Genomic DNA, 13,479 nt, shown 5'->3' with positions numbered 1-13,479 from the left:
TTCCGGCCCCGCTCCGGGTCCCGCTCGGAGGCGCAGCGCACGGGCGGCGCCGGGGGCCGGGGCGGCTTCACGGGCGCAGGTCTCGCTCATCAGCACGTCGTTCGTGCTCAAGGGGGACGCCACGCACAACCAGGCGATGGTGCACTGGACCGGAGAGAACAGCAGTGTGAGTCCCCCGCGCGCTCCGCTTGGGCTCGGGACCCCTCCGTCGCCCCGCCGCCTCCCCGGGGCTCCCCGCACTTGGGGACGCAGCCGCCTCTCAGCCGCCCCTTCCGGGCTCCGTCCCTGGACTCCGATGGGAGAGTCGTCAGTGGGGGCGCGTCACCAAACCTGGGACCTGCCCGCAGATTCCTGGACTGGAGCCACGGGGCGCCCCACTGGCCCGGGGTTAGGAGGGGTCCGAAGCTTGGGGACCGCTGTCTCAAGGCGTTTCTGTTTGCGTTCTTCTGGGGCTCCTCTCATTCCATGTTGTATTTCCTGCGTCCCCAGACTCAGACTGGTCCACTCCACTTTGTGTTGGGCGATTTGGGGGTTCCAGGACCCTTCCCTCTCTGGTGTTCCGGGGACCCTTCCCCGCCCTCCCCTGTCGCAGAGTGCCTCTGGGAGTGGTGGTTCTGGATTCCCCAGTCAGCTAGGGAGCGATTCTAGAACACTTGGTTTTGGGGAACCTCTGTTTCCAGCCCCTTCGTGTGTACTGGACACGCCTGGATGCGCCCCTCTTTGGGACCCCAGCTCGCAGCCTCTCCCAGCCCTCCCCCACTCCCCCGCCGCTCTGGCTTCATTCCAGTTGCAAGTTGGCCACTCCTCTCTCTCTCTGCGGGCCACTTACGTGGGGGCTTCCAGTTGAAGCCAGCTCCGGGTCCTTCCCCTCCCTCTACCCATCCCAGTAGTCCATGAGTGGCCCCCAGGTAGCTTTTCCGGGCCTGTCTTATCTGGCTCCCTTGCTCTTAGAGGTCAGTGAGGGCAGCCCTGGCTGGGAGTTGGGGCAAGGACTGCTCCCCAGGGCAGCCTGGGGCGGGGGGCGGGGGAGCAGACCTCCCGGCTTCCCTCCATCGCCTGACCCTTCAGGCTGACCAGCTGTCATGATGAGGACTGCCCCTCAAGTTCTGCTGAGACTGCCAGGGAGCAGGGGGTAGGGCCCCATGCCCTGTCCAGCCACAGGCCTGCAGGGTGGCCTTGGACTGTGGGGAGGGGGCCGCCAGAAGCAGGAGTGGGTGCTCCCCGGAGAGACCTCTGGCCCCCTTGCGGGTGTGCAGGGCAACTCGGCTTCCACTCACTGTTGACGGGTTTGGGGAGGGAGCTTGCGGGGCACATTGATTTTCCATTTAACAGTTGGCGAGTTGGTATGTCCATGGCTGACCTCAGGATGGAACAGGCCGTTCCACATGCCCTGCGCACCCCACGTCCGCACACCCTGCTGCCCGATGCCGGCCTGACCCATGGGCACATCTTCTCTGTGGGTGCCTGGGGTTGATTGTTTTCTGGGCACCCGCCTGGTGCACTGGTCACCTCGTTGTTGTCAGGGGCTGGAAGGTCGACTTGGCTGGGGTCACAGCGGCCCTGTGAGCAGTAGATGTGAACCTTGTGCTGTCCCGCGCTGTCTTCACCATGTCCACTGTGCTCCAGCCCGTTGTGGTCTCTGTCAGTCAGCGTGGTCAGGGGCCCCCCTCTGTTGCGCCGTCCCTCTACTCTTCCAGGCAGACCAGTGGACTGACCAGGCCACATGTTGGGGGATCGCTGTTTCCCTCTGACCAGGAAGTTGGGTTTCCGTGTTCCCAGTTTTGTTCCCCACTGTCCTCCACTCGAGTGCTGTCCTATCTTCAGGGGGCAGGAAGTTTCCGGAACCCAAGGGGAGTTTTGAAGGGGACACTGTCCCTGCAAGTGGGGAGCAGGAGAGGGACAGCATGTGGGCAGCAGGCCCAGTGCTGGGCAAGCCCCCTGGAGCCTGGTCTGTGGGGGATCTGGGCGAGGCAGCCCCAGGGGACAGTACTCGGGAACTCAGGCTGTAGGAGGCACTGCAGGGGCACCTGGAGGCAGTGGGCACGGGCCAGGGCCTTCTGGAAGCAAGAGAGTGCGGCTCACAAGACCACGACGAGGGCCTCCCCAGCTCTCCGTCACGGCCACGGTGGACGGTGGACTGTGGACGTGGCTAGAGCCGTGTGACATCGGTGACGACTTTTCAAAGGGAAGAGGCTTCAGGGAGGGAAGGGTTTTATAATGTGCTTTCCGGGCGTCTTCAGCAAAGGCTGTGCGGTCTTGGGGTGAGGACCACTCCTTAGTGTACCCCGCAGTGTGACGGCGTGGGGTGAGGCCCGGCCCTGCGTGTATCCCTGTGTGACCATGTCGGGTGATGGGTGTGAGGCCTGGCCCTGTGTGTACCCTTGCAGCGTGACCGGCTGGGGTGTGACTTTGTGGGGTTGTGAGTGGCATCACTGGGTTCAGGAACAACCTGTGAAATGTGTCTGTCACGGCACTGTGTCCTCCTAGCCCTGCCCGGGTGGGTCTGAGAGTGGACAGGTGTCTTGTGCTGCCTCGGCTGGGCCACATGTCCCTGTCACCCTGTCCTGTCCACCTGGCTGACCCAGTGCTTGGGTCCTTGTCACTCACCACAGGACCTGCCTGCCAGGTGACCACCAGGGTAACAGACCAGGGTCCTGCCACCCTGTGCTCTGTGTCCACTTCTCAGTCCCCAGCTGACCATCTCAGGAGGTGTCAATCTGGACTTGGTTCATCCGTGTGCCCTCTCTCATGGCACTGGGTCCCCAACGTGGACAGCAGTTGGCTTGTTTGTGAGCCTTCTGTCACCTGGCCGGCCACCTGGGCTACCTCCAGAAGAGCACTGACCACTGTTTCAGCTGTCTTCTGCCTCCGTCTCACCATCTCTTCCTCCATTTCTCTCTGTCTCTCATTCTCTGAGTCTCTCCCTCTCTCTGTGTCTCTGTCTCTTCATTTCTCTCTGCCCTTCTCTTGCCCTTTCTCTACGTTTCTGTCTCTCCTCATCCCTGTCTTACCCTGGGTCTCTCTGTTCCTTGAGCTGTGTGTGTGTGTGTCTCTCTATTTCTGTATCTCTCTCTCCCTGTGTCTCTCTCTATCTCCCTCTCTCTTTTCCCCTCTCCCTGCCTCCTGTCTCCCTCTGCCTCCCTCCCCCGCCCCCCATTTCTCTCTGCCTCTCTGTTTCCCTCTCCCTGCCCCTCTCTCTCCCTCTGCCCCTCTTTCTCTCTCCCTCTGCCCCTCTCTCTCCCTCTGCCCCTCTCTGTCTCTCCCTCTGCCTCTCTCTTCCAGTCTCCCTCTCTCTTCATGTGTCTTTTGTGCTGGTCCCTCAGGGTTGGGGACACTGAAGGCGGAGAGGACTCTGGTTTGGGGTCTGGGAAGTGACTGTCCATAATTGAGAGGCAGAGAGACAAGCTTGAGCATCTCTGGAAGGGCCTTCTCTGTTCTGGGCGCCTTGGACCTCGGCCGAGGGTCTCTCTCTGCAGGAGCGGTTTGACCACAGTTTGGTCCTGGTCCTGGTGGGGAGGAGCGGGGATCTGCGGGCCTCATTAGAGGGGAGGGCAGTGGATTAGGGGTGAGCCTCGTGGCAGGAGAGCCAATGGGAGTGGCAGCCCTGGGACTGAAGATAGTGCGGGTATGGGAAAGGTGTCTGTGATGCTGGGGCAAGGTCTAAGAGGTGGGGTACAGGTGGGGTGCTGTGCAGAGAGACCCCAAGTGTGCTATGAGGGGTGGGGAGCCTGTGTGATGGACAGGCCAGCATGCTGGGAGCAGTGCTGTGCAAACCCTCACACACGGAGACAGCTGCCCAGGTGACGGTCAGTGTCCCCATAGACTGCAGCAATGCCTGGCCAGTCCCCATGCCCCCACGTGGCCTCCCCTGGGGTACTGAGGGCCCGTGTGGATCCACGTCCCCATGGTGTTCCTTCTGGGCCTGACCGCTGGCCTCCTGATGCCACTCTGCCCTGCGGTGGCTGGTCCCCTCTGCTCGTGACTGTCCAGTTGTGCCGCACTGAGGAAAATGGCCCTGCCCTTCTAGAAAGTTCCTCAGGGAACCGGCGAGGAGAGTCCCCTGAGTGAGGGTGCTGTCCTGGCAGGGCAGTCCGGGAAGGTTTCTGGGAGGAGGAGACGGTGGAGCTGAAAGCAAGGGCACCACCTGGGCTGGGAAGAGGCTGAGGGTGAGGCCTGGGGCCCTGTGGTCACTGTCACTGCGGCCTGGTCAGGCAGAAGCCCTGGAGGACCACGGCCTCGCCCTGAGCCTCTTCACGAATGGACGGACTCCATAGCTGGTCCCCCAGGGAGGCAGGAGGTGGCCTGGGCCTGCTCGGAGCTGTGTCCTTTTGTTCCTCATTGGCCCCCAAGGTGCCCGCACGGGGGCTGCAGGGGGTGTACTCGAGGATTGGAGGGTCCCGGCCGTTTCCCTGACCACGCTTATAGGTTGGCCTCTGAGTGTGTGGGGTGTCTCCTTGTCCTGCTCGTCCAGGTGGAAGGCAGTGTATTCTTTATGGGCCTGTAGACTCCTCCTCACGTCAGAGCCGGGGCTCTGGACCTGGACTGTGGGTTTGGGGCCTGCTCCAGCCCAGCTTCCTTCTACTGTGTGGAGGGCCGGTCCAGGATACTTCTGTCCCCTGGCATGGAGAGGGGCTGTGATGGGACCTGACTATTCCCTGGGATAGAGAGGGACCACGGCAGAACCTCACTGTCCCCTGGATGGCCCACCGACAGAGCTCTGATGGGCACTCATCTGCCCCTCGCTGTCCCACAGATGCCCACAGGCCTCGGCGTGAGGACAGCTGTGGGCTCACTGACCCTGGGCAGGTCGTTGGGAAAGACCCGTTTAGGTCAGTGACTTCACACTTTCTAGTGCAGAGGGTCAGCAAGGGGCCCCGAGTGCTGGGCTGACCCCATGGACGTGCCTGGACCTGCATCCCCAAATCGGAACTGACCGCACAGTGTGGTATGTTAAGGGCAGAGCCAGCTCTCTGGCTGATGAACAGAGCTGTGGTGGTGCGTGGTTAAGCACTTGGCTGTTGAGGGAAAGGTCAGTGGTTTGAATCCACGAGCCGCCCTGGGAGATGTGACCGTGGCTTCCTTAAGGTCTTGGCCTGGGAAACCTCTGGGCAGCCTCGGTCCTGGAGGGACTTGAGTCAGAGTCCACAAAACGCAGGGTACAGTCACAGCAGGTGTGCCCAGCTCAGGGTCTGCATGTGCCCAGGGGTCAGGGGCTGGAGTGACCTTATCCCACTCTTGCTCTCTGCTCCAAGCCCCACTGTGGCCCTGCCCCATTCTCGGGGTGCTTCTGTGCCCCCCCCAGCTCCCATGCGTCACCTTCACCCCATCACCTCCGCAGCCTCCCTGGCTCTCCACCTCCACCCTGTCACCACCTCAGCATCCCAGCTCATGACCTCCACTCTGTCACCTCTCCACCTCCACCCGTCACTTCCCCAGCCTCCAGGCTCATCACCTGCACCCCCTGAAGGAGTGAGTGCAGACTCTGATGGAGCACTGGGGAGGGTTAGGAGCAAGATGTCCTTTGGAGGTGGGAAAGGCCCCTTCTTATTTTGCATTTCTGTAGCAGTCACTTGCTGTATTTGCACGGAAAATTACAATCATTTAATTAGTTTCTCCTCACCCGCTCAGAGATCTTAAAATAACCGCACATCGCTCCTTCCCTGTCACCTCACAGGTGCGGCTCTGCACAGCAGCCCTGGCTGGCCCCTGCCCGGCTGCTTGATGCCGCAGATAGAGTCCAGTTAACAAGGGAGGTCGGGCACCTCAGGGCGGCTCGCACCCAAAGGCCTTTCTGAAGTTCTGTGCTGGGGCATATGGGGAGAGCGCATCTCTGGAGGGACCTGCAGCACGGGCCCCAGTGCCTCGGGCTACAGAGTCGTGTGTCTTCCTGTCAGAATTCCTCATCCTCCGTGGACTTCGCTGAAGTCACTTCCCTGGTTAAAGTCAGTCACCATCCCTGGTACCAGCAGTCAGATCAGGAGATGCATTGTACTGGGAAAACCTGCAGTCAGAGAGCTCTTCAAATTATTGAGAAGCAATGATGTTAGCTTGAAGACTAAGGTGCGTCCACTTCAGGCCATGGTATTTTCACTCACTTGCTGTGCATCGGAGAGCTGGACGGTGACTACAGATGAAGAACTGATGCCTCTGAGCTGTGGTGCTGGAGAAGAGCGCTGCACATCCCATGACGGCCGGGAGGACAGATAGACAGTGACGAGGGTGCAGCCGGAGTGCTCCCTGAAGGCAAAGATGATAAAGCCTTGCCTCACATACGTCACCTGGATGTTGCTAGGAGAAGCTGTTCTGTGGACACCATGCTTGAAATGGTGAACGGAGAGCGGCGGAGAGGCAGACCCTCGATCAGGTGCATCGACACAGTGACTGTAGCAACGGGCTTGGGTTTCAGGAAGTGGGAGGCTGGCGCAGGACAGGACGGGGTGCAGGTCTCTTGTTCATGGGTCGCTGTGGGTTGGACTCGACTCGACCACATCTCACAGCAGGCCCGCCGGCCCCACAGGCTGCTCCAAGAATGCGTCCTGCGGGTCTGGAGCTTAGCCCACATGCAGCGCGAGGGACCTCGGTCCTGGAAACGGTCCTGGAGAGTGGACGCTCATCAGGTAGACCCATGGTGCGTGTGCCCCGCAGGAGGACACGCCGCCCGCTCTAGCCCTGTCTTCATAATTGATGTGGTCACTGTGTCAGTCCCCCTCTGAGGGTCTCCCTCGTCCTCATAGCCCTTGGGTCCGTTGACCACCATGCCCTCTGTCAGCGCCCTCTCCTGATGACTCCACCCGAGCTGATGTCTCCAGCCTTGCGCCCCGAGAGTATCCAGGTTGGCTTCCTTCCACGGCAGGTGGTTCATCTGGACGTCCCTGGAGTAGGACTGGGTCCTCTGCCAGGCCTGGTCAGCATGCAGGACGTCCCATTCTTCCTCACGCTGCCCGCAGTTCCTAACTATTCCAGTCTCACTGATAAGTGGGTGGAGGGTGGAGGGGGCGTTTGGGAAAGCATGGGGCTCGGGGGGGGCTGTCTCTGTGACTCGTCCCTCTACAGGGGACCCAAGTCCCTGGTGACCACAGATGTCACTGTCTGAGGCCCGAGTCTTGTGGGTGGAGTCCCCAAAGAAGCTGCCCTCCTGGCTTGTAACAGATGTAGGTGCCCCGTGAATAAGGACTGAGAAGAGGTGACTTCTGAACTGTGGGCTGGTGAAGTATGCAGTCTACAGCCGACAAAGGGACAGACAGGCCCTTCCTGGGGTGAAGCGTGGAGTCTGCGGCCAACAAGGGGACAGACAGGCCCTTCCTGGGGTGAAGCGTGGAGTCTGCGGCCGACAAGGGGACAGACAGGCCCTTCCTGAAGGAGGTGCAGCAGGTGCCCCTTAGCGGTGAGGAGGGTGAGCCTTCATCTCACACACTTGGGCATGTGGTCAGCAGGGCCAGTCCTTGGAGGGGACGTCATGCTGGGAAAGATGGAGGGAGTATAGGGTCCATGGAGGAGGGGTCAGCAGGGCAGTAACACAGTGACAAGTAGTGGACGTGGGGTGGTGGGGGCTGTGGGGCTGGCACAGGTAGGGCAGTGGTCAGTGCTATCTTTGAGCTCTTTGATGCAGCCATGGTGACAGTTCCTCTTTTTCACCAACCTTCTACTCAGCCTGCTGTCCTTCTCCAGGGACAGAGCCCTCCTGAGGCCATGTCCAGTGTGCGGAGACCATGTCTCTCCGAGCTCGCTCTGTTCTTCTAAGTACACGGTCCATTCTTGATGGTTCTGGCACATCCAGTACTCGTCACCAACAATAGTTCAGAGGTGTGTGTCCTCTCGTCCTCTTTGTTCACGTCCAGCTTTCAAATGCACACAAGGTGCTGGAGGACACCACAGCCAAGGCAGGCACGCCGGTCCTCCGGTGACATCGGAGAGCTCCTGGACAACAGCTCCCTGGGCCTCACACCTTTTCATCTCCTGAGGGCTGCTCCCGGGGACCTTAGAAATGGAAATGTCCACCAACCTCGGCCTCATCTGTCACGATGTGCCCATGGCCCTGGGAGGAGCCGGTTTCTTGGTGTTGAGGCTGCAGGCCTGGATCTCCTGCAGTGCCGGGTCCACGCTCCCCCAGCAGGCTGTGCCATCTGCGTATTGCAGGTTGTTGATGCCGTCTTCCCACGAACTTTCTCACACGGAGGCTTTTATAATTAGCATAAAACAAACACTCATGTGGGTGTGAAAGCCAGCCAGCTCCTCTAGGCTGTGCAATGCCCAGCATTCACCCCTCAGCCCCTCTGCGGCACTACACACCTGGCAGACCTCCCCCCCGCAGTACCGCAGACCTGGCAGCCCCCCCTTCGGCTCCTCAGACCTGGCAGCCTCCAGCCGTTACCACAGCAGTCATGTCCTGCACGGGACTTGATGACTGGGAGTGTGAAGGGTCACCAGGCCCCTCTGGGTAGACTCGATCCACCAGGCTGAGCTCCTGAGTAGACTGTTGGGCCCCCAGGGCTCTGGGAACTGGTGTTGTGACCACCACCTGGAACAGTACTCAGCTCACAGCAACCACAGTGTGACTCAAGTTCCTGGGACCCAGACAGCACCACGTCGAAGACCATTGTCACCTGCCCCGGTGAGAACCCCACTGTTGTCTGGGCGGTCCTGGCACGGAGGCCCTGCAGGACAGAGCGAGCTGACCGTCTCCTGTCCAGGCAATCCTGACACAGTGGTCCTGCAGGATAGAGCCAGCTGACCGTCTCCTGTTCTGAGCGTCTGGTGGGTTTGAACCACAGACCCTTGCATTAGCTGCTGAACATGTAACCACCTCTCAAGCGGGACACTTCCTCTAGGGAGGGTCTTTCCTAATCAGAGTGCACCTGACGTCACATTGAAGGAGACCCTCGGGGTGGACTGGGCAGTATCTGTAAATAAAGGTAGGCTGGAGCACAGTAGAAGTGACGAGGGTGGGTGGCGAGGAGCAGGTGGGCAGGACTGGGGGTGCGGGGGGAGCAGGGACAGACATCCATCCTTCATCTCCTGCTCTCAGGACAGAAAGACATGAGGACCTGTGAGGACATCACCAGATGATGGCCTGGGGCGCAGGGGCTACAGCTCCTGGACTGAGATGTGAGAATCTGGGAGGATGTTGCCAGGTGATGGCCAGGGCAGGGGCAGGGGCCTGGGGAGGGAGCTGCACCCACTGGGGTCAGATGTTCGGAAAATCTGAGGAGGAGAATCTGCAGACAGCAGCCGGTGGGGTCATCGCAGGCTCCAAGAAGGGGGTGGTCCAAAGGTTGCATCATGAACGGAGAAGACCCAGGGTTTTAAGTCACACGAGACAGGAAATGGCCCCAGGCTCGAACCCAGGGATGAGCACGTGTGGGTGGATACTGTGCTAGAGGTCCGGGGTGGACACCGCTCCAAGGATGGTGACCGTGGCTGTGCCCACTTGTCATGCCTGCGTGGGTCTTTGTGCCACAAGTGCCCATCACACAAGGACAGAACAGAGGCCACGAGAGGCTGGCAGCTGAGGGCAGGAGCTGGGGGGCGGCCAGCGCTGGGCCTGAGAAGGACACAGCGAGGACGTGGGTGGAGGAGCCAGGATGTGTGGGCCGTGGCTGGTGGGATGAGGTCAGGGACCCTCCACAGAGACAGCAGCAGATGTGGTGGGGACCCCCAGCCTACAGGTGTCCCCCACTTGCTCCACTGGCATTCCTTAGGGGCTCCCCTCGGCCCCACAGCTGGCTCCACAGTCAAAGAGGACACGCGCTGCAGGTGGATGAACCATTAATTACCTCTAATCACAGGAGGCTTTTAGCCTGAAATTTTTTCTTTGGGTTGAACTTGGCACAGATCTTAATTATAGATTGCAGCCTCAGGTCTGAAGTAGTTCCGTCCACAGAGACCGAAGGCGGTGACAGTGGCACGCCAGCTACCCCGCATGAGCTCCTTCTGCCCTTTGTGTTTGCCAGAGGACATGAAGCCGGGGTTCCTGGCCACGCAGTGCCCTGTCCGTGCTACTGCAGGCTCCTCCCAAAGCCTCTGGGAGCAGCCTGATCCCCCGGCTGTCACTCTACCTGGAACGTCCTGTGGCTGGGACGTGTGTCCGGTCGCCCCCCCCCCACAGTGCCACCCACAGGTAACAGTGCCACGTCAGCCAAGCTCCCCCAGCTCCCGGCTGCCCCCGGAGTCCCGAACACACAGTCGCTGAGGGATGGCACCTCGGGAGAAAGGTCTGACGGTCTGCTGACCCCATCTCCAGCGCACGTTCTTGCTCTCTCCACCCCCACTGTCCCCTCACCTCCACTGGTCCTGCTCTCTTGCTGTCCCCACCCCCACAGTTCTGCACTCCTGCTGTCCCCCCACTGTCCCGTCCTGCTGCCCCCACCCCCACTGTTCCGTCCTGCTGCCCCTGGCCACTGGTTTAGTTTTCTGTCGTGTGGCTTGAAGAAGCTCTCAACTAAGGGGCAGAGTGGACGAGGGTGAGGAGGGGCCCTGTTTTCCCAGCTCTGACCACTAGTGTCTTCAGCGACTCCATGTCAGGAGAGGATGCAGTGACCCCCTTAGGTTCATGGGTGTGGAGTGAGGGTGCCACTGAGGACTAGTGGGGTGTTGCGGAATGTTGGGGAGGAAGGAAGGGTCTCTGGCCAGGACAGATGGCCTAGGATCCAGATAAGTGCAAGGCTCCCAACAGCCTTTGATACGGGGTAGAGAAAGCTCCCGTGTTTGGCTGTTCCGAGAAAGCTCACCAGCTGGGAAGACGCTGTCCCGTCTGTTGAGCTGGGAGTGGTCCGCAGGAGGCTGAGGTTCTCCTGACCAGTCTGCATGTCCCACATCTGTAAGCCCACCCTAGCCTGTCTTCCTGTTTATATAAGTGCACTGCAGCTCCCAATAAAATTGAGCTGCATTGACTCTCAGATCCTCTCCCAAAGTGGTGTGTCTCTGTCGTGCTAACTTCCTTCAGGGTGTTGCTGCAGGTTGCTGGTGAGCAGACAGTGACAGTGGGGAGCCTGGACTGTGGGCACCCGACCCACTGCGGGTGAGGCGTGGGCGTGGTGTGGGCGTGGCGCTGAGAGGGCGGCGCTGCCAGCCGCTGTGCTTTGCTTTTTTTTTAAAAATTTTTTTAAATTTTATTTTTATTATTTTGTGTGTGTGTACCGTCAAATCAGATCTGACAGGTACAGGAGGAGATTTTTCCTCCTTCTCCAGCAGAGCATTTGGTGGATTCGAACCACGTACTTGTAGGATTGCAGTGCAGCTTCTTGCCACTAGGCCACCAGAGCTCGCCATGTGCTTTGCTTTTTGTCTGGTGTGTGAGGCCCCAGCTGCACAGGGCAGTGACCTTGTCTGTTTCTGGAGAACCCGAGTTTCCAGACTCTCTCCTCCTGCGGCCAAGTTCTCAGAAGCCTGCTGTTTTGTCTCACGTGACACTGGCACACACTTGATGCAGTAGCGTCCGCGACATCGGTTCTCTTGTGTCCGATCACGCTCAGGACGGATTTGCCCAAGAGCCTCATGAGGCCCAAGGCCATGAGCAATGAATGCAGGAAGCGTGTGCGGACGCTCCTCGGGTGCTGTGGAAGGGGTCAGCCGGCCCTTCGGCTGTGCCCCAGTGAGGATTCAAACTGCCTACCACCTTGGTCTTTGCAATCGCTTGCTATGCATCAGAGCTGGACAAGGACTAGGGAGGACAGAAGGAGAATTGACGCCTTTGAGCTGTGGTGCTGGAGAAGAGTATTGAATGTACCATGGACTGCCAAGAAAACAAACAGATTCATACTGGAGAGGGTTAAACCAGGCTGCTCATTGGAGGCAAGGATTCTGAGGCTTCGTCTGACATACTTTGGGCATGTTGCTAGGAGAGGGACCAGTCCTTGGACGTCATGCTTGGGAGGGTGGAGGGACAGCACAAAAGAAGAAGGCCCTTGATGAGATGGGTTGATTCAGTGCCTGGAATAATGGGGGTAGGTGTGCCAGAGATGGTGAGGTTGGCACAGGACAGAGCAGGGTTTAGATACATGGGGTCACTATGAGTCACAGGTGACTTGACCGCACACAACAACAACAACAACAACAACAACAACAACAACCACCCTTGGTCAGTTGTCCTGGATGGTGTTACTTGTCTTGAAGGGTGTTAATCGCCCTGGACTCACGTTTTGTGTGTGGCTGTGATGCTGGAACGTCAGTGACCACCACCAGAGTTGTCCTTGGTTGGTGGGTTTCAGTGGAGCTTGCAGCTTGTCCATTGTCCACGACCTTGGCTCCAGGGGTTGGGCTGTGTCTCAGCAGGAGCCTTTGTAGACTAATGAAAAGCAATGATGTCAGTCTAGAGACTAAGGTGTGCCTGATCCAGGCCAGGGTCTTCACACTTACTTGCTATGTGTCAGAGAGAGGGACAATGAATAAGGATGACAGAAGAAGAATTGATGCCTTTATCTGTGGTGCTAAAGAAGAATACTGAACACCCCATGAATGGCTAGGAGAACAAACAGGTCTGTCCTGGAGAGAGTGAAACCAAGCTGCTCCTTGGAGGCAAGGATTTTGAATCTCCATCTCACATATTTTAGGCATGTTGCGAGGAGGGACCAGTCCTTGGAGAAGGACATCATGCTTGTGAAGGTGGAGGGACAGTGCAGGAGAGGAAGACCCCAGATGAGATGGAGTGACACAGTAGCTGGGATAATGGGATTAGGTGTATTGGAGTCAGTGAGACTGGCTCAGGACAGGGCAGGCCTCAGAGCTGTTGTACAGCGGGTCGCTATGAATCACAGGCCACTGGACTGCACATAAGAACCACCACCACCACTCACCACCACTACCACCTGGGCTCAGAAGCCTGATCAAGATTAAGGGTTTGATATTGTCGTCAGTGCATCAAAAGGATGTCTGCTGTACAATGAGAGGGACCCCTCAGGTACACTGGTGAGGTGCCTTGACACCCCACACCTGTGCACTCTCCCCGCACACTGTCCACGTGGAAGCCCCAGTGAGCAGACCTGGTGGCCTTCAGTAGTCCCACATGGTGGTCCTACCCTGCCCTGACATCAGCATCCAGTGACCCCCACCACAGCCTGCAGTCTGGAGGTCTCCTCATCTGGGACCCCTGTGCCCCATGGTCTAGAGGTCTCCTCAGCTGGGACCCCCGTGCCCCGTGGTCTGGAGGTCTCCTCAGCTGGGACACCCACTCCCTGTGGTCTGGAGGTCTCCTCAGCTGGGTCTCTGGGGACCCTGGTTCTAGTCCTGTCCCTGCGCACACTGAGGTGTGAGAGCCCCTTCCTGAGGGCTCTAGGCTAGGCTGCTCTACTGGGCCTGCGGTGACGGTGACAAGACACTGGCCTGTGTGGGGCCTGCTCATTAGAGGGGGGGCTGGGCCTCATCTCCTGGGGTCCTGGTTACAGAGGGCTGTAGGTGGAGTCAGGGAGGGAGCATGTGGAGATGGCCTGGGTCTCAGCCTTTGGGCCCCAGCAGGATGGGGGACTCCGTGAGTGGTGAGCAGAG

General features: G+C 59.3%; 1 protein-coding gene across 1 annotated transcript in view; it reads left to right on the top strand.

Moving 5' to 3' along the window:
• The window catches only part of SORCS2 (sortilin-related VPS10 domain containing receptor 2), a 237,611-nt gene that overhangs the window by 679 nt on the left and 223,453 nt on the right, over positions 1-13,479 (top strand). The window contains exon 2 of the mRNA XM_006893670.1: positions 31-166. Within this exon, the coding sequence (XP_006893732.1) occupies positions 31-166 (136 nt within the window). The remainder of the gene's footprint in view (positions 1-30; positions 167-13,479) is intronic.

This window comes from Elephantulus edwardii, unplaced genomic scaffold (genome assembly GCF_000299155.1).
Source record: "Elephantulus edwardii isolate Elephantulus edwardi_28Jun2011 unplaced genomic scaffold, EleEdw1.0 scaffold00129, whole genome shotgun sequence".
NCBI classification, from domain to species: domain Eukaryota; kingdom Metazoa; phylum Chordata; class Mammalia; order Macroscelidea; family Macroscelididae; genus Elephantulus; species Elephantulus edwardii.
This window is presented reverse-complemented; position numbering and strand designations above follow the sequence as displayed.